Below are 24,368 nucleotides of genomic sequence, written 5' to 3' on the forward strand. Positions count from 1 at the left end.
GAACCCATGGTGATGAGAGCAGCAGCAGGCCTGAGTGAGGCGCTTTGAGTGAATGATGTGTGAGGCCTGAGGGCAGGTCGAAGGACTAGGGCTGGGGCAGTGACTACTGAGCTTCTTCTGGCCTTTTTTTCATTCTTAAAAAAATTGAAGTATAGTTGCTGTACAATGTTATATGTTATAGGCATACAATATAGTGATTCACAATTTTTTTTTTTTTTTTTTGCGGTACGCGGGCCTCTCACTGTTGTGGTCTCTCCCGTTGCGGAGCACAGGCTCTGGATGTGCAGGCTCAGCGGCCACGGCTCACGGGCCCAGCCACTCTGCGGCATGTGGGATCTTCCCGGATCGGGGCATGAACCTGCGTCCCCTGCATCGGCAGGCAGACTTTCAACCACTGAGCCACCAGGGAAGCCCAATTTTTAAAGGTTATGCTCCATTTATAATTTTTATAAAATATTGGCTATATTCTATGTGTTGTACAGTATATCCTTGTAGCTTATTTTATACCTAATAGTTTGTACCTCTTACTCCCCTACCTCTCTGTTTTCCCTCCCCACTTCCCTTTCCCCACTGGTAACCACCAGTTTGGAGAACTGTGCTTTGAAGAGCACACAGTCTGCCCTCTCCCTTCCCTCTCCACCCCACGTCTTGATGGATGTGGGGTGGAGAGGGAAGAGTCACTTGCAACCCCTGTTGATTTGGAAGATGGTAGGACTGTTTATTGAACTGGTGAGCACAGAAGGAGTACAGACTCTGGGGAAGTTGATAATAACCATGGCTCAGACATTCAATCACTTGCCTGTGGTTACATAGCACGTAAGGGGTAGCCGAGGTCAGATGTAGACATGTCAAGTGTAGGGCACGAAACCATCTGGCCAGTTGTTACAAGAATGCGCTCTGGGGTCAGACAAACTCGGGCTCCTTTTGACCTGGGACAAGGTGATTAATCTCCTTAAGGCTCAGTTTCCTTAAGTGGAAAATGGGAAAACAGCACCTACCTCATAGGGTTGTAAGGATTTTATGAGATGTTGTGTATAAAGAACTTAGCACAGTGCCTACTATGTTGTAAACACTCCATAAATCTTAGCTCTTAATATTGTAACAACAGCAGCAGCAGGGGTGGGGAGGGGGGAGGGGAGGGGAGGGGAGGAGAGAGGAGTGGGTGCAGAGAGCACAGCCCACCAAGGAGGCTGAGGAGGGACCAGAGAGGTGAGGCAGCCAAGCAGCATGCCGGAGCTGGGGGCAATGCAGCAAATTCGGGTTATAATCCAGGCTATCACTGCTGCTGTAGAGCCTTAGAAAAGCCCCCTGATTGCCTTGAGCCCCGGTTCCCTCATCTGCTCCATGGACCTGGTCTGTATGAAGGTGAGGGATATCTGTGATGCACGTACAGCTCTGGGTGCTTCATAAACAATAGTTGTCATTTTAGGAGGAGGAATAAACGTTCCCAGAGAGAGTGGCTTCGTGGAAGACAAGGAAAGGTAGGGTTTCAAGAAGGGCGGCACTGCTCAACAGCCTCACTGCTGCCAAGAAGTCAACAAAGATAAAGGCAGAAAAGTATTCATTGGCTGTGACAAGGAGATGAAAGTGACCTTGGTGAGCCAGCTTCAGGGATGCTGAGAGCAGAAGTTGGGGGCAGCGGCTGAGGAGTGATGGGAGGCGGGGAAGTGGAGCTGAGAAAGCAGGAGGAGGAAGGAGTAAGTGCGGAGGGGGCAGCGACAGGCACGGTTCTGAGATAGGAACCACAGCACGTGGCAAGTTTGCCTGTCCCAGAGTGTAACTGCTTTGTGTCTACCCTGCCCCCACTTGCTGGCTGCAGCCCTGGGCCCCTTTGTTCTCTACACAAGGCCTCTCTGTCTGGGCACAGACCATGGTACGATCCCAGGGCCTTGGGTACTCCCTGGGCCCCAACCTGGGTCACCCAATGCTGAGGCCAGGCACCTCCTCTCTCTGCCCTACTTTCCAGTGTGGCCTAGCAAAAGTTGAAGTGGTTCACATCTTCTGCCAGGGCCTTAGCTTCCATCCCTCATCCCTCTCCCTGCATGCCTGGATGTGTACAGCCCAGGGGAGATGGAGAGTAATGATAAAAATAGCTATCAATTATATCCTTTCTCCTGGTTCCTTCTCACCAGTATTTAAACATGCCTGTGTAAGAAACACATAAGAAATTTTTAGAAAAAAAGAAAACTTCCTCTAATCTACATCCTTCTGTATCTCTTCTCCTTCCACCTAACTTTTCCAGTCAATCATCTATACTGCATCCACTTCTTACTCACGAAACCACTAAAATCTGGCGTCCACCACATACCCCATCTCTACTGTCCACTGCAACTACTTCTTGCCAAGATAATCAACAACCTCCTTGTTCTTCAATCCAATGGTCCCTTTCTATAAACTACTGGACCTTCTTTGACATTTTGGATTGCTGACCTCTCCCTCCTTCTTGAACCTCTGTCCTTTCTTGGCTTCCTTAAAACTATGTTCCCTCCCAGTTTTCCTTCTCTCTGAGAGCTTCTTCCTTATTTATGTTGAATATTTATCTTTTCCCCTGCACCCATGAACGTTAGTATGGTATCTGCTTTTACATTTTGTTTCCCTTCTGGTGGGAACTCATATGGTTATCAGGGGAGTCACCATCCTATGACCCCACCGTCCACCCCCTCCACAGGTCACTGGTGCAGGGAATGGCATCTGACCAAAGCCAGGCTGATGAGAGCCAGTCCCTAGAAATTTTGGACCTGGAACTGAGAAGAATAAGCCTGAACTGGAACTGAAAGGGATGAGCCAACATTTTGTTAGGTACCTGGATTTAAGCTATAAAATTGAGAACTGTCAGAAGCTGGGTTTGTTATTATTATTATGTGGACTGAGAAAGCATAAGAAGCTTGTCAGGAGAGAAAAAAGGAGAGAGAGAAGGCAGGGTGGGGACAAAAAGCAGGGCTTGTTCAATTCCTCTGGCTCTTCCAACGTACCTCCACCCTGATTTCCGGGACCTCTCAGTTTCCTAATCAGGGCATCAACATCAGTGAACGGCCAATAACTCAGCGTCTACAGTTCAGCCAGGCACATAATGACCTAGCTCCTAGCAGTCTGAGGTCAAGAATGAAACACATTTCGTTATCCAAGTTAAATAAGTTAACACTTACTCTGTTGTCCTCTAACTGCTTGCAGACCACCATTTTGGATTTACCCTTCCAGGCGCATGTGATGGTGCCTCTCATCGTAAAATGAGTTGAATGGAATGCAGGCGAGGCAAAGGCATCATTCAAGGGCAGGTTGAAGAAGAAAGGTTTCCAGTCCTGTTACTCCAGCCTAAGATGTCCCATGAAGCCAGAAGCCATAGTCAGAGAGATTGAAAGAGCCCCCAGATGTAGTGCTACAAAAGGAAAACTGCTCCAAGAGCTTGCACAGACCTTGCATCTTCTTGGCAAACCTGAAGATTCAGAGAGCATGGTCCTACAAAATTCTAGTATTGATTATGGAAGTGGAAGTCTGTTGTATTCATGGATGTGTTCAACTTTTAAATAGTTTTTCTACACGGGAAAATTCCCATTTTAAAACCTAGCCTCCTCAGTACAGAAGTCAGAACTAAAATTCCCAGCACCCCTTGCAGCTTGTCTATAGGCATGCTACTTCCCCCACGTGAGATTTTGATTGGAAGTGAGCGATATGAGCAAGGTAAATATCACCAAAGTTCACCAATATTTCTGGTTCTCCTCTCCTTCTAAGCACCAGGAGGATTGCACTTGTGGCCACGAGATTCGTTTTGATCGATGCAATGTGAGCAGAAGCCAGTACACGTTTTCCCTCACTCTCTTCTGCCACAGCCAACTCTGAAGGTTCATATCAAGAAGGTGGCATCATTGTAAGATGGTGGAGCTTCCAAAAGCTTAGATCCTTGAGTGACCGCAGTGAGCAAGGCCCTTCCTCCCCACTTCACCCATGCTGGAACTGTAGCTGAGCAAGAAATATATCTTTGCTATTTTAAGCCAGTAAGATCTGGGGGTTGTTTGTAACTACTGTGTTGCCTAACGAATTCTGACTGATGAAGAAAGGAAGCAGGTTGGACATAGGACTTCATTTTCGTATAGCGCAAGTATCTAGCTTTTGGGAATGGTAGTAGTAACAGCATTGGTTTCCTAGTGGTTGCAGAACTGAGTTCTTACCACAGAAGTGCCATAGAGCTTAGTATTTGGAGTGGTAATGACTGTGATTTCCTCATCAGGTTGTATGGTATGGTTTGGGTGTTGTTCCTAGAAACTTATCCTCAAGTCCATTTCCCTAGCCCTCCTAACGATTCTGAGCTAAGTAATATCTTTTTTTTTTCAGTACGTGGGCCTCTCACTGTTGTGGCCTCTCTCGTTGCGGAGCACAGGCTCTGGACGTGCAGGCTCAGCGGCCATGGCTCACGGGCCCAGCCGCTCCGCGGCATGTGGGATCTTCCCAGACCGGGGCACGAACCCGTGTCCCCTGCATCGGCAGGCGGACTCTCAACCACTGCGCCACCAGGGAAGCCCCTTAAGTAATATCTTTTAACAAATCCCTTTTATGCTTCAACTATCCAGTGGATTCTATTATTTGTGATAAAGAACTCTGACTGATAAAATTACTATATTTAGTAAATCACATGTTCCATCAATTATGAGGCAAGTTATTTGAATTACTAAATGAATAACTAAAAAAAAGAGGCTTAAAAACTATTACATGCCATTAATTGTAAGACATATTCTGATTTCAGAGCTGTTTAAACTAGAAAAAAGTGTGCCTTAGGATCAATGAAATATAGTATTAGCCAAAGGAATTCTCCCCACCCCCCCACAGATGAGACTAACAGATGGCTGATTTTAAAAGAATAGTTGTAAAAGAATTGTATCATCTGGGAGGAAAAATAAAACCATACCCAATCCTCATAAATGCAGAGGTCTGTGATTGCTCAATTCCAGGAAAATCCCTAAGACACCACCAGAAAGTGTAGTGCTAACTAGTAGAGTACCCCACAGAGAAATCCTCCACAATGGTGCTCTCAGAGCGCTGGGTAAGAAATCTTGTCTTTGTGGGCAAAACCTGGGGCAGCCAGATTGGCTGATGGAGGAACTCTGCAGCCAAAGAAGTGAGTCAACACACAGCTGCCAAGAGATTTCCTAGTCCCATCATTTTCATTGTTATTCATGGCCAAAATATTATAGACAATGTTCTGGATAGTGACCACTATACAATGCTTTCTTTTTCCTCCATTTTATTCTCTATTTCTTCCATCTCTAAATATCAGGAGGTTTTTTTGGGGCGTGGGGAGGAGTGGTTTAAAGGTAGTTCAAAGGCAGTTCAAACAAAGGTAATGGGATTATTAGAAGCCATGTTCACACCCTATAGAGACCTGACTAGAACATGAAGGGACATTACCCAGGGAAACTATATACGAAGAATATTGGTCCTATGATATAACCTCCAGAAGCAGTAGCTGGATGTGTCATTGAGCTGCCCTCCACTGAAAAGGAAATGAATTTATTGGCATATGTACAGTGAGACGGTTGGATTATATAGGTGAGGGCATTTTGGGAATCATACATATAGGGAAAAAATGTGTTTGTGTTGGGCAAAGGATGGACTATAGTGAACAACTGCCATTCTGCTTTTTCAGAATCTCTCTTCTCCTCCTCCACTCATCCCAGTGTCCATGCAGTTATGATGTGGGTCATGTTAGGCAATTTGATCCTCATCGATCCCTTGGCCCCAGTTGATTGGTCCAGAGTTAAGCATCTAACTAAGCTGAGCCAGTCAGAGTACTTCCTGAGAAATCTGCAAACTGCAACCAAGAAAACGAAGCCAGTGTCTTGTTGGATGCCTAGACATTAAGATTTTAAGCTATGGGATTGTCTGAAGTCTTGTTTTTCACCACGTGGACCAGAAGAGCATTGGAAGCCAGACTGGGGGTGGGGATGACAATGCTGGGGCAGGGCAGGGGACGGAAATGAAGGAGACAGGCAGAAAGTAAGAGAGAGAAGTGGAGAGAGAACCTAATGGCTTTTGTGTCTATTAGTTCCAGTTGTTCTTGAGGCATCCTTGTCTTTAGGTTTCAGGTATCTGATTATAAATATATCTTTTTCTTTAAACCAGTTCCTATTCTTCTTGGGTGAGTTCTTCCACTTTTCTGGTTTGACTACTACTGTTTTGCTGAAACTCACACAATGTTATTTTCAGCCTGGACCTCTCTCCTGAACCTCAGACCTGTTTATCCAACTGTCTATTGAACATCTCAACTTGGGTGTCCAATTCGTACCTCAAATTCAACATATCCAAAAGAGAATTCATCACCTCCCCACCCCAACCCTCTGTTGAAACTTACCTCTTCTCCTGTGTTCTCTATCTTAGTAAATAGCATCACGGTATCCCTATCACCAAGCTGGGAGTTATCCCAGACTTTTTCCTCCCTCTTACCCCCCATACCCTATAGGTCTAGGTCTCTAAGTCCTGCCAGTTTTAACTCTCCAATATTTTCAGTGCTTTCCTGTTCTCTCTACTCCTATTCCCCTACCTCATTTCAATGCCCTGTCATTACTTCTTGCCTTTACTCTCAAATGCCTTCAATCCCTCCTTCCACCCAGCAGCCCAAATCATCCTTCTAATTTCTGGATATGATCACATTTACTCCTCTGTTCAAAATTTCTTCAGTGGCTCCCCACTGTCTTTAGGATAAAATCTGAACTCCAGCAGCTGGGTCACAAATTCACTCATATTACACTCAGATGTGCAATATTATTAGTCTTCTCTCTTTCCTAGAACTGATTTGATCTTGTTCACAATGCCCCCACCCTGCTGAGTAACAGGGGCAGGGGAAACTAAAATTAATCCACTCTGGTAAACTCAGGCAGGTCTAAAAATTTATTTTAGTCAGTCTCTAAGAAATTCAGTAGGTTTGGATGGCTCAGTTTTTCAGGTTATTTTACCCTTCCCTTTCTCATTTTCAAGATAGCACTTGGTTTTATAGGGATCTCACTGGGGGAAGGGGCTCCTTACCCATGTGGTCCTTGGAGTTGTGTCACTTGGTATTTGCTGAGCTATGGTTGGTCTGGTATAAATAGTGAATTACAATCCTGAGAGGTAGCTGTTACTAAAACCATTTTACAGATAAAGAAGCTGAGGCTAAAAGAGGTTGAGTAAATTGCCCCAAGATCACAAAGTTAGTTAAGTGGCAGAACCAGTAATCAACACCACCCTGATTCTGCTTGGCACTTGGATCTGCGTCTAGAATTCCAGAGATAAGTTAACATCGGATTTGGGAGCACTGAGAGACTTCATGGTATAGCTTTAGAGCTGCGCTTATCCATGGGAGAATATGTCCAGTGGAATGAGAGAAGGGTCCATTCAGAACACTTAGGAATCACTTGCATATGAAGTAGGGTAGGAAGCCCTACCTGAGGGCTCCTGCCCAAGGTGACCTTTCTCTTAGGAGAGCTTCTAGGATGGAGGAGTCAGGAGCTTCTAGGATGGAGGGTCATGCCTGGTCCTATTCCAGCCAGGGCTGAGCCATCCCTCGGAATACCCCATTCCTCTCTGTCCTAGGCTCCCCCATAGCAGGGTAAAGTACAAACCCCTGACCAGTACTGGGTGGGAACTCAATAAATGTGTCAAAACAACTTATGTTGGCAGAGCTGCTCACACCTCCTGGGGCCAGGGAATGTGGAACCAACTACAGACCCTCTGAAGTGGGGATGCAGAGTCCACACCCAGGTGGGAGTGGACGTGCCGGAGTATAGGGGACTTCCAAGACCAGAAGGTTCGGTCTCCTCCCAGATGTTGTATCCCAGTGCCTCCCTCCAGATGATGGGGACAGAGACCTCTCGCAGATATGGAAGGGTGGTCTCCTGGTAGAGGGGTACGGCGACTCTGGCCTTTCTCAGATGTTGGGTGTGCAGATCTTCCGGGTGTTGAAAGTGCAAGAAATCCCCTCAAGTAGGTGGGCCCCGCCCCCTTCCCCCCAGTGGAGGGATCCACACTGAGTAGCCCCTTCAGCCCTCTTCCCGCCCCCGCCCCGCCTGCACAAGGGGCGGGCCAGTCTACACACCGGCGTACAACCAATGGCAAGGGAGCCTGGCACGGCCAGCCAATTAAATGGCGGCAGCTGCGAGGGATGGCTCCTCCTCCGACGGGCCGCCGGCCGCTGGCCTCCGAGAAGGCGGGGCTCTTTCCCTGTTTTTGCTGCCGGTCGAGCCTGGCCGAGCCCAGCCGGGAGACCAGTCGAGCCCAGCCGAACGTAGCCGAACGCAGCCGAGCCCAGCCGAGCCCCGCGCCCAGACGGCCGCCGCCGCCCGAGCGCCGCCGTGCGAGCAGGCGAGCGGCCTCGGCCGCGGAGGAGGCGCCGCCCCAGGGGGAGGAGGTCCCCGCTCGCCGCAGACCGCCCGCGGCAGAGGCCGCCCCGGTCGCGCCGCCGCGGGAGCGGCCGGCGGAGGCTGCGCTGCCCAGGGGGAGGGTCGGGGGGAGGGGAAGTCACCCCTGCCCGCCTCCCGCTGCTCCCCGCCCGCAGGCTCCCGAGCAGCAGTCGGCGCCCTGCATCCCGCTGCCCCGGACCCTCCCGCGGGCGCGCACCGGGCTCAACTCAGGTAAGAGGGGCCCTCCCACCACGGGCATGGGGGGGCGTTGAAAACCAGAGACGGAGATGAGACATAGACACACACGGAGACAGAGACACAGCCGGGGAGAAAGAGACACACACAAAGACAGAGGCACACAAGAGACCCACAGAACTACAGAGACAGACCGCACGGAGAGGGGATAGAGACACGTCCACGGGGACAGACGGACACACAGCGGGGAAGAAAGAGAGACGGAGACACAAGAGACCCATACACACAGAGACAGGGAGAAAGAGACACACAGAGACTGATACAGAGATACACAAAGAAACAGACTGGGAGAGAAACGAGACACAAGAGAGACCCTTATAGACTCAGAGATGGGGACACAGAGAGAGACAGATATAAAGAGAGCTACGGAGAGACAGACAGGTACACACGGAGGTGGGTATACAGAGGCAGAGGCACAGATCCAGGCAAGGGAACCAAGGGACAGAGTAAGGGCCAGACACACAGACACATGCACCTGACCTGGAGAGAGAGTCTCACAGAGAGGTGCACCTAGGTACACAGTCTTAGATAACACAGACCCACACATGCCTGCCAGGCCTCCACAAAGTTCCCTCCGTGTGAGCTGGCGCCTCTGGAGGTCTCCTGGGCTGGCTGGCTGGAGTCCTGAGTCGGGGGAGGTGCCCAGGCCACACCGAAGCTGGTCACAGTGCCCATCCTTCAAGGCCTTGGTCTTCCTCAATCCCACCCACTCACACAGTTCTTCTGAGGGCTGGATGGTCAGTGGGCAGGGCCAGGCCATGCCCACTGGTCCAAAGGAGAATGAGTTATAGGCTGCCTAATGCAGCTTCCCCACAGTAGCCACACCCCCATCCAGGTGCCCAGAGTCAGGTGTTGGCTCTGTGGGGTACTGAGGCCTGCTGGGAGGCCAGAGGTGTGGGAGCGGGCTGTCTTCCCTACGCCTCTCCTCCTAGGCCTAACCCCACCCCTTCCTCCTCACCACCCTTTGCCTTTGCTCTGTACCCCCCACAGGCTGAGAACTGCAGGCGGACGTCTTCACTGCCCGGGAATCATTGAGTGTGTGGACAGGACAGCCTCCTTGGAAGGCCGGCTATACCGGAGTCCCGCCTCGGCATGGGCCTTGCCGTCGAGGCAGCTTCTCAGCCTGTGCCTGTCTGAGGGTGCTGCCCGTCATGGGGGCAGCCGTCTCCCAGGGGGCCCTCATCGCCATCATCTGCAACGGCCTCGTAGGCTTCTTGCTGCTGCTGCTCTGGGTCATTCTCTGCTGGGCCTGCCGCTCCCGTTCTGCCAACATCGACGCCCTCTCCGAGTCTAGTCCCAACGCCAGCCCTGGCCCCTGTCCCGAGAAGGCGCCCCCGCCCCAGAAGCTCAGCCATGAAGGCAGCTACCTGCTGCAGCCCTGAAGGCCCCTGGCCTAGCCCGGAGTCTGGGACTTAAGTCCACCCCACTTGGAACCTGGAATCGGGATCCCAGGGTCCAGCCAGCCTGGGGTCCAGAACTCAGAGTCCAGCCTGTCTGGAGATGGACCCAGCAGCCCAGAGTCTGGTCGGCCTGGCTCCAAGAGGGGCTCTGCTGGCCCTCGGTAGACAGGCCTGGGGTGGGGGATTCATGAGTTGGTGCTAGGGCCAGGGCCATCTGGACTTTGCTCCATCCCAGTGGTCGGGGCTGGGTCCACCAACCCCTAGGCCAAGCGCCTCCAGGCCCTCGAGGTTGGGGAAGCAATCCATGGCAATAATGGGAGGGTGTCCAGGCTGGGCCCCTTCTCTGGTCCTCCTACTGTTTGCTGGATAATAAATGGAACTATGGCTCTACCCTGAGATTTTCTCCTCTTCCTGGGGTCCTTGCTGTAACAAAATGAAAGGTTGTGGGTGGGCTTCCAGACACAAATTTATTTGCACAGAGAAGGAGGGGGTAATGGTGGTTGGGGGCCAAGTCCTGGGGTGAGGTGCTGGGACCAGGGATGGAGCAGGGTGCTAAGGGCAGGTGCTGGGACCTGATCAGGGGTGTGGTCGCACACATACTGGGTGCTAAGCCTGGGCTGCGGTACCAGGGTCAGGTGCTACAAGTATGGGGTTCAAGACTGGGGCCAGGCCCTGGGGCCAGGCCCTCAGGTCTTGGGTTTTACTTCCCTCACCAGGTTCAGCAGTTTGTCCAGTTTTGCGATCTCCACAGCTGGACCCTTCTGCACTTCCTGGCCCTTCTTTTCCTGGTGAGAAGGGAAGTACACATGGGGGAGGAATGGTGAGGGATGGGCCACCTCACTCTACTTCCCAGCACCACCTCCTGTGCCCAGCTTAGGCAGCTGTGCCATGCCTCTCTCCTGCCCAGTTAGATTCCGGACCCCTGCCTGCCGCCCCCAACGCCCCCGGAGGATCCTTCCCCATCCCAGGTTGGGTGGCAGGGGCCCAGCTGAGGCCTGCAAGAGACATCCAGCTGTGTTTCTGAACCTCAGATCAACATAGGATCCTTATGCTGGGAGGAGTGGGGGAAGCCAGGAAGAGCTGTAGCCCAGGGCCTCTACCTGTTGGGAGCACCCTTCCCACAGGAAGGTCCCTGGCTGAGTCCTAACACGGAGCTAAGAGGTGTGTGTTTGTGGAGGGAAAAGAGTGTGGACAAAGCCACAGGTGCCCTCACCTAGTACTGTTACCTAGCACTTTCAGGTCAGGTTGGGAGTGGGGTACCGTTTGGGGCCAGGCCCGCTGTGTCAGACATACCCAGGGTGGGGGCAGGTGTCAGGAGACCCAGGAGGGCTGATGGGATATCCTGTGTGATTCCAGATGTCCTTGGCTGGGACTGTCCCTCAGAAGGGCGGGTCCTGAATTTATGACCCCTCACCCCTGCCTACAGGGCACGCTAATCCTTTAGCTGGTAAGCTGGGCCCTGAGAAAAAGAGAGCTGGGACACTGGGGTATGTGTCACTCAGGCCCTGAGAGCTCCCTGGCAGACCAGCACCAGTGCCATCCTCCCTTCTGTCCAGGCGGTGGGGTGTGGGCTAGGCTGGGGCAGCTGCCATTTCCTGCCTTCCCTTTGTGCCCGGGCCCCCGCCCTCTCAGCCACCTGTGCCCACTGCTCACTGGCACCTGCCCCAGCCTTGCCTGCTGAGGGCCCAGCGTGGATCTGGCCCGGGCTGTGAGGTGGGAGGAGAATGCAGGGCCAGCAGGCCCCTTCCTGGCCCCATCTTGGCTGCTGCCACCCTGTGGAACTCAGATTTCCTCCTGGTGTGACCTCTGCGCCTGTTCCCAAATCTGTCTCCCCCTCCCCGTGCGGCCCAGTGCCTTTGCCACTCCCTGGCTCATGTCTGCATTCCTGAGGCAGAGGACAAAGATGTCTTTTTCTCTCTCACCCCCCTCTCCCTCCCAAATTAACCTCGTGTTCTCTTGCCCTCACCTCATCTCCTGAGAGTCAGGAGATCTGGCTTTTAGTTCCAGCTTTGTCATTAACTCCCTATATGACTTTGGGCAAGTTCTGCCCAAACTGTTTCTATCTATACTGCAGTTGGGGAAAGTAGGCCTTGACCTTTGACAAGTTGGGCTCTGACACCAATCCTGGGAAGCTCCTTGGGCTGGGAAGTCGGTCCTCTGTGGCCAAGCCCTCTTGGGAAGATCAGGGAGACTGCATCCTGCAGAGAGGGGCGGTAGGGATGCCCAGAGGACTTCCTTTGGCCCGAATCACTTGGCTGCTGATAGAGTCAGGTGGCGATTTCACAGGAACTGCCAATCCACCCAAGAACTAGCCCCCAGCTATCACCTGCTCAGGTCCTCTGATTCCCAGGTACCCGTGTCCTCAGGTCCTCAGAGATATAGATGCTGAGCATTGCTCTGAGAGGAGCTGGGACTGTGGGAGATCCTTGCATCCCTGGGTGAAAGTGGGCAGGGCAGGCCCCCACCCAGATCTACTGCCTTCAAGGTGTGATGGTCATACCCCAGCCCCAAGGGGTCACCACCATCCCTCCCACAGGGCTGTCCAGCTCTCCTAGCTCAAGCCTGGGTTTCTCTCCTCACTAAATTAAGAGCAGATTTTATCTGTTCCACAAATTATACTGCCTTCTTCCCCCTCCTTGAGGCCAGCTAGCTGGGCTTAGCAGAGTTTTAGACCACACCCACCCCCCCTGCCCCCCATCCCATCCCATCCCATCCCACCCCCAGCCCACCACAGCCTCTGGGCCACAGCTGCAGGCACTCAGCAGCCTTCTGAGTATTTATAGCCAAGTCCACCCTCTCCCCCAGCTGGCTACAATTACAGGCCCGGCCAAACTCCCAGCCCTTGCCTCCCTGGCCCTAGTGGGGAATAGGCCAGGCTGGCGCGGGAGGGTTAGTGCGGTGGCCCCTGCCTTGGTAGGGGCACCGGGGGGCAGGTGTCAGCAGTTGAAAGAGACAGGCCCCTGCCCTTGCCTCAAACTGCAAGTAAATGCCTCAAACTGCAACCAGGGGGTACAGTCATCAGGGCAACATGGCCCAGCTCCGGCCCAGCTCTGATGCTGGCCCAGAACCTGGCAGGAAGCAAATTCCATTTTCTCTCCTAGCATCCAAATGGACAAGACTGGGCTCTAGGTTTTTGGATGCTGGATTTTTAAGTTGGACCTTTGGGCGCTGGATTCTAAGGCCTGGGTTCTTAAGTCTGAATTGGGACTCTGAGAGCTAGACTTCGAGGTCATGGCTCTGGGCTTGGTGGCCTGTATTCAGGGCCCTTGGGCTCTGGGCAGGGCCTCCGGATCATTAGAGATTCCAGAAAGGAACCAGAGCTCAAAAGGAGGACTGCCTAGCTGCTGACCTAGTTACCCTCCTCATGGTTCATTTCCTACTTCCCGTGTGGACCTGGAGCTCCCAGTTCAGAAGCCCTGTGCGAGCCCAGCCAATGAAGCAGAAACTAAGCCTCAAGCCCCTACCTGCATGACACCAAACAAGCCAATGATGCCCGTGTGCTTCCCCCAGGCTTCGGGTCCTCATAGTCACCTGCTTACCTGATGTCTCCACCTGGGGGCCCCACAGGTAACTCAGATTCAGCATGTCAGAACTGATCTGTCTCCTGCTTCTCCTGTGCTCCTCACTTGGGCAATGACACCACCCTTACCCTGGGCCCCCAAAGCCAGAAACCTGGGGGCCACCCCCTGGCTCCTCCCCTTTCTCTCAACCCCCTGCCATCCTAGAGACTTTCTCTCACGGCAGCCCAAACTCCCCAAAACCGTACCTTCGGCATCTTGCGCAAATTGGGTGAGAGCTTGAGGCAGGTGACGTGCCCACGATCATCGCCCACAATGATGATGGGGTGGATGGGGTTGAACTGCACATGGGTGAGCTTGTTCTTCTTTTGGGCCACCACAGGCTGGTTGCATATGGCCTCGTACTTGTTGATGGACAAGTCAAACACGTGGGTCTGTGAAGAGGTGGGTGTCAGCACACTCGGGGAAATGAGACCCCTGTTGCCCACCTCAGAGTAACTGCCCCTGAACTTTCTGGGGAAAGTCGACAGAAGCCTAGGCAGTGTGAGAGGCAATTTGTGTCTCTGTTTTTCCTGTGGTTGAGGGAATGGGGATAAAATGTTTAGGAAAAAATTTAAGTCTATGCAGAATTAACAGTAAGAGCAGCTGCCGTTTATGGAGCACTTACTATGTACTAGACTCTGGGCAAGCATGTTACATGGTTGCATCATCGAATTATAATCCTCACAGCCACTCTATAAGGTAGGTTCTGTTATTATCCCCATTTTATAAATGAAGAGAAAGAGGCTCTTAAGGCTAACTTGCCAATAAGTGGCAGAGCCAGGTTTTCTACCAACTAATATATGTCAGGTGTTCAGACAGTGCATGTCATAAAGGTGCTCAACAGGGACTTCTCTGGTGGCGCAGGGGATAAGACTCCACACTTCCGATGCAGGGGGCCCAGGTTTGATCCCTGGTCAGGGAACTAGATCCCACATGCATGCCACAACGAAGAGTTTGCATGCCACAAATAAGGAGCTGGCGAGCTGCAACTAAGGAGCCCGCCTGCCACAACTAAGACCGGGTGCAACCAAATAAATAAATATAAAATAAAATAAAACTGTTTTTAAAAAAACGGTGCTCAATAAATGTTTGATCTTATTTTTACCGCATCCTAAGTCCAAACCATTAGCAACTCTTGCCTAGACGACTGTGGCAGCATCCTAACTGTTCTTCCTGCTTCAGCTCTTGCCTTTCTATCATCCATCCTTCATGCAGCAGCCATACTTACCTTTAAAAAATCTAAAATCCTCCAATAGTCTCCCTGGGCACTCTACATAAAATCCAGATGTGCTTACTGTAGATTCTGCACTGTCTGCTCTCATCTCAGGCTCTCACCCCTTTGCCTACTAGCCCCCAGACACCCTACCTGCCTGTTTCTTAAACCCTTCCAGCTAATTCTCCCCTCAGGGCATTTGCACTAGCTGTTCCTCTGTCTGGAATGCATCCCCGCATCTTCACCTGGCTGGCTCTTTCTTGTGACGCAGCTCTCAGCTTGAATGTCACCTCTTTAAAGAAGATTTCCCTGACCACTCTATCCAAGAGACCACCAAGTCCTTTTCTTTTACATCACTCTCTCTCGTTTTAAAGATATAACAGCATTGTGAAGGTATAACTCACATACTATAAAATTTACCCATTTAAAGTATACAATTCCTCTTTTTTAGTATATTCACAGTTATGTAACCATCACCACAACCAATTTTAGGACATTTTCATCACCCCCAAAAGAACCCTTATACCTATTACCAAGTCATTCCCCATTTTCTCCCAGCTCCTCTAGCCCTAGGTAACCACACGTCTAGTTTGTCCCTATAGATTTGCCTATTCTAGACCTATATAGATGGAATCATACAATGTTTGGTCTTTTGTGACTGGTTTCTTAACCTAAGCATTTTTCAAGGTTCATTCATGATATAGCATGCATCAATACTTCATTCCTTGTTATTACTGAATAATACTCCTTGTGGATATAGCACCTATTGTTTACCCATTCATCAGTTGACAGACATTTGGGTTGTTTCTACTTTTTGGCTGTTATGAATAATGCTGCTACAAACATTGGTGTACATACGTCATCCTCTTTTAATCTCTGCCTAGCACTTAACTCTATTGGGCGTTTTGTTGTTGTTCCTTTTGTCTCTTTCCCTTCACTGGAACGTAAGTTCTGTGACAGCAGGAACCTGAATCACCAGGCCCTGGCCTGGAGCTGGGAACCACAGTTGACCCTTGGTTACGCATTTGTTCAGCAAATAGATGACTGACTCGAAGGTGATGCCTTAATCACTATATTCTTTTCTGGTAGGTGCTTCTCAGTTTATATCAAAGTCCAAAAGGAAAATGTACTGCAGAAGAATTTCCTCACAAACTGTTTCTGAACTTTCACCAACTCTCATTGTGGCATACAGCCCCTTCCATCTCCCCTTCTCAGACTCAGCTTGCACACTCCCAGGGATGGGGACCTTGTTGCCTTTTAGACACTATTTCCGTCACAGATCAACTCTGGCTCAGAAGTTTTTCCTTACATCAGGTTGGCACCTGCCACCCTGTAGCTCCCTCCCCAGGGCCCTCAGAGAGGATAACTGCTCCTCATGGCACCTTAATCCCCAGAGTGCTCTCTCCTTCAAGGTGAACAGCCCCACTCTCTCCTCCAGGCCTCATGGGATGAATGATCTCTCTTTTGACAGGGCCCTGGGTGGCCTGGCCCTTGAGGATACACAGTCCTTATGTTCTGCCTTCCCCCACCTGACCTGGGCATGGCGTGGGCTCTACAGGAGGGAGACCTTGAGACAGCTCATCCTACCTTCAGTAGGGGTCAGCTGGGTCAGGAAGGGGGCACTCACCTTCCCATTGGTGGTGACTGCTGCAAACACAGTGGAAGAGTATGGGGCCCAGGCCACGTCGCCCACGGCTGAATTTAGGTCATAGATGAACATCGGGGTCCTGCAGTGGGGAGGGGTGGAAAGCTCAGGGCACAGAGGGCTTACGGTGCCAGAGCCCCGCCGGCCCCAGCCCAGGGTGGCGCCTGGGGGAGGGCAGGCCCCTCACTTGATGGTGTGGTCCCAGATCTTCACGGTCCAGTCGGAGCTGCAGGACATGAAGACCTTGGTGTGGTAGGGGTTCCAGGACACAGCATCCACTGCCATGCTGTGGGCGTCATAGGTGCTGAGGAACTGGCTGGAGTAGGATTTGGAGCACTGGGGTGAGGGTGGGGAAGCGGGGTTCAGGAGTGAGAGAGGTCAGCAGCCACCACTTCCCTGGGGGCCCTGGAGGGTCAGACCCTGAGATTCCTCTTCTGTCCTCGCCCCACATCACTGTCACAGCTGAGCTGGGGCCAAGCTCTCGGCTGCATTTCTCACCCTCAAAGCAACCAGAGAGAAAGGAGGGGCTTAAGGGGCTGGGCAGGGGAGTCTTCCTGGAGGGTGAGGGAAGTCTGCCCAGAGGATTCCAGGCCTGGCAGAAAAGTCCTTCCCTCCCTGAACCCAGGCAGAGCAGGTGTAAGGGGCCCTGGGGGAGGTGTGGTGTCTCGCCTGTGTCCAGACCAAGGCCTGCGTACAGGCAGACAGAGCGCTGGATCCACTTGCATGGACAGAAGCCTTGCAGCAGTGATAAACATCCCACCTTGCCCAGGTGAGAGCAGGTACAGGGCCTGGAGCAAGTCCCAATCTCACGATTTCTCATTTGGTTTCTTGCCCTGACCAGCAGGCCCCTCACACCCTCCCTCCAGGAGACTGAGTGGCCAACTAGCCTCTTCCTCTCTCCCACACGGCCACTGGGAGGGGGGTGGGGGTGGGGACCTCTTTTGCATTCAGACCAGCTCTGCCTGGGCCTCAGGGGCTCCCGGATGCAGCCTGTAATTAACATTCTGAGTCTCTGAGCCTAAGAAAAGCTCGCAGCAGAGCTATTTCTGGGTGGATGAAGGTTCAGAAGGGTGTTCACCTACTAACACTGAGACTTGGCAGAAACTGGCCTTGAAGTTCCATCCTGCTGCCGGCTGGGATGAACCCGGTATTCAGAGATAAATTTTCTTGTTACCTGGCCTTGGAAGCTCAGCTCAAGTTCAGATCTCCTCCAGGAAGTTTCCCCAGAATGTTCCAAGCCCCCCAACCTCCCCTCCCAGCTCTACCTCCTCCACTCCCAGGAAGGGAGCAGGACCCAGAGGGAAGGATGCTGGGCTGGGCCAAAGTCACCCTCTAGATTCTCCATCCCCTTTCCTGCACTCGGCCACTCTTCCCGCCACCCAAGCAGGTCAAGAAATGCATTCTCTTCCCGCAAGAAGCCTTCCAGAACTGAGGAGCCCTAAGATCTGTCCAAATAGGGTCTGTTGAGAACGATAAGCTCCCCGGTCTAAGAGGCCCTGTAAGGAGCTGGCATTGAGGGCAGTGCTGCCTCACCTTGTAGATTTTCCCCTCCTCTGTGCCCACTAGGAACAGGTAGTCGATCTCTTTGTGGAAGTCAAAGGCAGTGCCACAGCCTTGGGAGAAGAGGGAACAGCTTTAGGCCAGTTCTGGGAGGGAGGCTCCCAGCACCTCCTCTACCCAGGATGGCCTGAGCCCAGGTGCTTGTGAGGGACGGCTGGGGCCAGCCAGGCAAACAGAAACTGGGTCTCTGGCCTGCAGCTTGTCCCGGGCAGTTGGGACTCTGCAAACGGGCCAGGGCTTCTGCAGACAGGAATGGGGCCTGGATAAACAAGGCAGGGATTGAGTTAAACAGGGTCAGGGTCAGGGTAAACAGGAACAGGGTCTGCAAACAGGGATATGGTCTGTGCAAACAGGGTTCTAGTCTGCATAAACAGGGGAGGAATTGAGTAAACAGGGAGAGGATCTGGGTAAACAGGGACCTGATCTGCATAAACAGGGCTGGATCTGCATAACAGCACCCAATCTGCATAAACAGGGAGGGTCTGCAAATGGCCAAGGGCTGGGTGCACTGGGCCAGGCTTTCTCATTACCTCCGGTCAGGCACAAGTGGAGGCACGGTGCGGCAGAAAGAGGGAGGACCAGACACCTCATGGGCTGGGGTGACATGGCCAGGCGTGGATGTGAGGGGCTGGGGCTCTTACCCACTGTGTGTATCTGCAAGCCCTCGAGACCCTCGGTCGTGCTGTCCTCCACCTTCAGCTTGATGACATCTGTGTGAACCAGCTCGCTCTGCAGTCACACAGGGAGGGGGAAGCACATGGGTGGGGCTGGACCGGCAAGGTTGGGGGTCCCTCTGTCATTCATCTCCCCCCACTCCCTATCTCCACCCCTGCATGACCCTTTCTGGGAAACAGGCACCTTCACGAGCGTCCAAGACACGATCCTGCCATCAGATGATACAGAGAAGAAGTTAAGGTTGTGGTCCATGTCATCCTTCTGCCACTTGACCTGAAACATCCCAAACTGTGAGCTCTAGGGTGTTGGGTTAGGGCCCCTCAAGAACCCGTCTGAGGTCCAGAAGCCAGTTCTGGGAGCCCATATCCCAGAGTCCCCTGATTTCCCCGCCCTCCCTCCTTCCACTCATTCCTCTCTCCCTGAGCATCCTGAGGCAACAGGCCAGTGGGGGCACTGCCCAGTGTCCGGGCTCAGCACTGGAGGTGCCCGTTTCCTCCCTGGGTTGAGTTTTAGGAGCCCAGTTGTAAGAAGGCAGTGGCTCTGGGTTTGACCTCCTTACAGGGCCTGGGAAGGACAGAGCCCATCAACCAGCTTCCTCATTTACAAAACAGGAGCCATAATAGCATGGGCTTGTTGTAAGGAATAAATGAAACCATGAGTGTGAAGCCCTTAGGTCAGAACATTGCAAATATGAAGTGTTCAATAAATATTATTAGCTGATATCCTCAGTATTACCATCATGCTAGGAATCAGGGTGGCAAGGCTCTTGGGAGGCTTTTTCCTGCTTCCTTGGGCAGTGGGGAGGAACAGCCTCCCTCCACCACCCTCCCCATCCAGGCTTGGCCTTTCTCTAGGCGGCTCTCTTCTGTTCCCAACTTCACTTCACCACTAGCCCCTGCTTCCAGAATCTTGCTCCCAGATCTCAGATGTGAGCTGCATTTCTCCATCTGCAAATTGGGGTTAATAATCCTGCCCCACCCATCTTCTCTGGGCTGGAAGCAAACATATGCGAAAGTGTTTGGGAGACAGAGCTGTTGTCTTATGAAGACGACACGCTTGAGGCTCAAGTTTCTGTTGCCAGATGTGGAGGCCTGGCCAAGCCACGTCTGGGAGAGCTGGGGCAGGGCTGGGTGCCCAGATCTTTCCACCCTCCAGTTCCCTCCAGGCCTCCTGTGCTGGGGCCACTGTCCCTTCCCACTGTCACAAGCAGAGGCCCAGTGAGGGAGGACAGGAACCCAGGGCTGCTGCCTGTAACCACAGTTGTCACCTGGCCCTTGAGGGGTGTGTGTAGCGGGGAGGGGATTGCTCTTCCGGGGCCACGCCCCAGGCCTGGCTGGTCAGAGCTACAGGAGGGCAGACCCAGTCCTGCCAGGGTCTGTCTGGGCAGGCTGCTCTTTTGTGCTTTCACTGGGGGGCCTAGAGCACCACAGAGCTTGTGAGGCACAAGTCAGAGCAGCCCTGACGCTGAGACCGCTTCCTCTTCTGTGTAAAGGCAGTCCCTTTAAAGGCGGGAGGGGACAGGGGGTGTCAAAGGCCAGGCTGTAAGAGGCGCGAGGGAGCTGCCAAGGGAAGTGTTGAATGAGCGGCCACCAGCGTGCACGGAAATTGTATTTCACACCCCACTTAGCAGCCTGATGCCCAGCTGGGGGGTGGTGTGTGTGTGTATATGCAAGTGAGCCATGTACGTGTGTGTGTGCGCGTGTGTGTGCAAGTCACACACGTGCTCCTGGGGTCCAGGTGGGAGGGTAGGAATAAAGAGGGCCAAGAGGGGGCAGGTGGAAGTGGGGTTAAGACAATGCATGAATGCCCAGGAAGCAGGTGGTAGGGAGGAGACGGAGGCCTGTTTCACCGATTCCTTCTCTTTTGCCTTATCTGATTAGGGCAGGCATGTTTGACCCCAGGGGTCTGCTCATATCCTTCCTGCCCCCTTCCCTTCCCCGGTGTAGCACAGAATATATACACACACACACACACCCTGCGGAGTGTCGTGGCTGAAGCTTCACAGCGGGGCCTGAACAGGGCTGCACTCTCCTTCGGACAGACGGTTCTCTCCCTGGCTCCAAAACCTTCCATGGCTCCCCGCTGCCAACGGAACAAAGTCCGTCTGCCCCCAGCCTGGCATCTGAGATCTAAAACAACCTATCTCGTTCCTCCCAAGACACAGTCCTGTTGAGAAGGACTTAGACTCTGATGTCTCTGACACCTCATTCGTCAGCCTGGCTCTTCTTCAAGCTCCAGGATATACAGTCAACTGCCAGTAGGACATCTCCTCCTCTGGCTTCTTATATTAACTTCCGGCCAGAAATCCATGGATTTCCTACTGGGTCCCCCAAGCCGGAGTCCCAGGCACCGTCACCAATTTTTCCTTTTCCCCATATCCAATCAGTCGTTTCCTGTTCATGATTTGACTGCCTCGACAGCTCTCAACCCTACCTCCTCATTTTTATCTCCACTGCCCCTGTTGTAGCTCAGGCTTCAAGATCTCTCATGCTGTGGCCAGAGGACATCTCCGAGACACTACCTGACTGTGGGACTTCTCTGCCCCAAACCCTCTGATGGTTGGGCAGGGATTTTCAAACTCTGCTGGGACAAACTCTTAGGAGCCTTGTGAAAGTAGCTCAGGGGACACGGGGAGTGGTAACAGGGGACCCTCAAGCAATCAGGGCCCTGACCCTACCAGAGCAGCCCCACTCTCATCTTATTCATACATCGGGCTTCTGTACTGACACTTCATTTGAAACCACTAACATGCAAAGTCCAAGCTTCCTACTTGCTAGAGAAGCACACTCATGACTGAGCTCAGGAGTCCCTGACGCTGAGCTCCACGCGGTGTGTTGTTGCCCAGCAGGCCCCTCTGCCTGCCCGTGTCTTTCCGGTGCACGCGTGACCCCTTTGTACCCTTCTTCATCTAACGAATACTTCCTCATTCTTCACGATTCAGCTTAGGTGTTCCTTCCTTTAGGAAGACCTCCCTGGCCCTCTGGCCCCTGGTCCCCATCCCAGACAATCTGGACAGTCCTCAGCGCCCCCATGAGCCCTCCTTAGCACACTCCGTATCCTGCTCAGCTGTGGCTGCCGTATCCAGACACCAAGCCCTGAGCATCCTCAGCTCCTAGAGGAGAGAACAGGCAGGAGTTGATGAATGAATGGATGAATGAGGAGGCAGGGAGGGAATGAGAGCGAAAGAAGAGAACAGGAAGTCATTAAAGGAGTGAGAGGCAGGCCCCTCCCATGTCGCAAGCCCTGATTCCAGCCAAGAACTCTGAGTCTTCGGTTTTGCAAAGGCAGCAGCCCTGTTTTCCTGACAGGATGGTGGGAGAACAGAAGGCCACCCCGTCCAGTGTCCCTGGCACCCGCCCAGTGAAGGGGAAACTGTGTCTCCTGCACACCCTACTTCTCTCTCCAACCTGCGATTTGATTCAGAGAACAGAGCAGAGTGGGAGTAGGGTAGCTGGCCTTGGCCCCTTGCCCTCTCCTGGGCTTGAGGAGGATAGTCAGGCCACCCGGAGATGCTCCGTGCTTGGCCCTGGGCTGTCTGCCCGTGCTGGGAAAGCCGGGCCAGGGCTGGTGCTGGTTCAGTTTGATCAAAGCAAGTCTTTTCTCCTCGCCCTGGGCTTTAAAGTCTCTGCAGACACCCTCCCCGTGTCTGGAGACTTCTGCGGGCCTGGACGCGATGAATGGGGAGGTGGGCTTTTCAGAGGAGAGAACTCCTGAGGCTGCAAGTCGGGCTCCTGCTTTGGTCGAGAACTGTGGGGAGGGTGTTTAGGGGGAGGGGGTGCCCCAGCTCTGGGTAAAGGATGAAGCTGAGAGGCCACCATATCCCCTGTGCCTGGACAGCCCTCCCTCTGCTCAGGACTGTCTGGGAGCTGAGAGCCAGTGCCTGGGGTGTCCACATGACTCAGGAAGCTCAGGGCCAGACAGGCAGGGGTGCAGAGCCCGCCTGCAGACCCTGTCAGGGCAAGGGGGAGAGGAAGGTGAGAAGACAGATCTCAGCACTGCCTGAGGAGCCCAGAGGCCTTGGGCAACTTGAGGCAGAAATCTATGCTTAGACTCTCCCAGGCCTGCCCATGGGGTGAGGGTACACAGCCTCAGAAGGAGGGGGACCTTTGGAACACAGTGAGGAAGGGCCTGCAAAGCCAGAGCTAAGAGACTCTGAGAATGAAACTGTGAAATCCACTCCCAGCGCAATAAGATGGGAGGCGCAGAGTCAGGGTGAAATCTAGCCCCAGTGACTAGGTAATGGTCCCATTCTATGCCTGACTGGAGAAGATGGGTGTTACACAGAAGCCTCAGGGACAGACATCACCTACCAGGCCTTACAGCCCCACCAAGAAGGCAGAGAACGGGCAGTGCCTACCCCTCTCTGGGAGTTCCCCAAATCTAGCCCAGATGGCAGAAGAGAGCCCCTGTGGGGAGCTGAGGAAGATCATAGACCCTCGGAGCCCTTGACACACTCAGCAGAGGCCCATCAGGCCCTGGGGGCTTCCCACCACGGGCTCTGTGTCACTGACCACTACTTCTAAGAGATCCGAGATCCTTAGCAGACAGATGGGCCCTGCTTGATGGGAGCTCTGAGGCAGCGGACCCCAGCTCTTACCACAAACCCTCTTGCCTCCTGACGCCTCGCCTGTGCCCTTCTCTGACCCTTCTCACACCCAGCTCCTTGGTCTCTAAGCTGGTAGCTGTCATCCCCATGCCCTTGCCTGTGGCCCTCTCCTCCCCAAGGCCCCTCGTCCGGTGGCTCCCAGGCCCACACGCTACTCAGTCCCACCCACTTCTCCCACCCTGGTCCAAGGCTGACCTGCCACACAGGGTCTGTGTGCTTGCCAGACTTGGCTGAGCTGCGAAAGGAGGGCTGGGAGTAGGGCTTCTTGAGGTTGTAAATGGCCACGTTGCCGTCGTAGTGGCCCACCACCACTAGGTAGGGGTGGTCCACGTGCACATCCAGACACAGGATGCCGCTCTCGCTGCTGAAGGTGTATTCGGGGAAGCTGGGGTTCTTCATGCTATAGAACAGCAGCATGCCCCGGCTCTGCTTCATGAAGTCATCTGGCCCAGGGAAGAGGGTGGCGGTGATTGGACAGTCCCTGTTGGGGAAGCCCTGGCCCCTCCCTCACAGGGTGGACAAGCCCTGCCCAGTTCTGCCTCTGACAGAGAGCGTGGGAGACCTCTCGGAGCTTCATCTTCTCTGTCCGTGAGACAGAATCATGCGACTTGACCCACCCCCTTCTCAGGGTTCACGAGAGGATCCAACAGATAAGGTGACCGGGCATATCTGAGGGACGGACATTCTCCTTAGTCTCCCCGGGGTACAGGAAAGGGGGTGCTGCAGGCTCAAAGAGTTGTTAAGTGAAGAATGTGGGTGGGCTTGGGAAGGAGCAGTATCCTCAGAGAGGGTCCAAATGCCCAGCCCATCTCCTGCCCTTAGGTGTTGGGATAATGGCCATGTACCCCTCGTCCCCAGCCAGGGACAGGAGTTCAGTCTGGACTAACACGGAATTGCCTGTAGGAGTCCCACACTAGCCACCTGTGGGCATCTTCCCAGACCCTCTGGTCCCACAGTCCCCAGCTGCAGCCTGAGCCCTAGCTCTAAGCATGCTCCCAGATTCGCAAGGTCCCAGGCCAGCCAGTCAGGCTTCCATAGGCCACCGTGCTATCCCTCTGGCCTGGGCGCAGCCTTCGGTGATCAACAGT

At 53.2% G+C, this 24,368-nt stretch overlaps 3 protein-coding genes across 3 annotated transcripts in view; 2 read left to right on the forward strand and 1 right to left on the reverse strand.

Annotated features, from left to right (window-relative positions):
* The first annotated feature begins 8,128 nt into the window (after nt 1-8,128).
* On the forward strand, nt 8,129-9,758 carry LOC111163108 (uncharacterized). Its single transcript, XM_022551573.3, is given in 9 exon segments — nt 8,129-8,192; nt 8,195-8,317; nt 8,320-8,471; nt 8,473-8,526; nt 8,528-8,569; nt 8,571-8,597; nt 9,612-9,653; nt 9,656-9,706; nt 9,708-9,758. Coding segments are annotated over 9 exon segments (606 nt in total).
* Nucleotides 9,649-10,473, forward strand: ENHO (energy homeostasis associated). The gene has a single exon (XM_089913102.1). It carries the CDS (start codon nt 9,773-9,775, stop codon nt 10,001-10,003), a length of 231 nt encoding a protein of 76 aa, XP_089769228.1. The 5' UTR covers nt 9,649-9,772; the 3' UTR covers nt 10,004-10,473.
* Nucleotides 10,474-10,476: 3 nt separating this feature from the next.
* DNAI1 (dynein axonemal intermediate chain 1) overlaps nt 10,477-24,368 on the reverse strand; it is a 40,492-nt gene continuing 26,600 nt past the window's right edge. The window contains exons 11-18 of the mRNA XM_089912625.1: nt 23,476-23,723; nt 18,858-18,947; nt 18,641-18,728; nt 17,973-18,052; nt 16,627-16,775; nt 16,422-16,521; nt 13,788-13,973; nt 10,477-10,806 (exon numbers count right to left, since the gene is read on the reverse strand). Of these exons, the coding sequence (XP_089768751.1) occupies nt 10,708-10,806; nt 13,788-13,973; nt 16,422-16,521; nt 16,627-16,775; nt 17,973-18,052; nt 18,641-18,728; nt 18,858-18,947; nt 23,476-23,723 (1,040 nt within the window). The 3' untranslated portion in view covers nt 10,477-10,707. The remainder of the gene's footprint in view (nt 10,807-13,787; nt 13,974-16,421; nt 16,522-16,626; nt 16,776-17,972; nt 18,053-18,640; nt 18,729-18,857; nt 18,948-23,475; nt 23,724-24,368) is intronic.

The sequence above is a fragment of the Delphinapterus leucas genome, chromosome 6 (genome assembly GCF_059928025.1).
Source record: "Delphinapterus leucas isolate spDelLeu-1000000601 "Yukka" chromosome 6, BTC_Dleu_Yukka2, whole genome shotgun sequence".
Classification (NCBI taxonomy): Eukaryota; Metazoa; Chordata; class Mammalia; order Artiodactyla; family Monodontidae; genus Delphinapterus; species Delphinapterus leucas.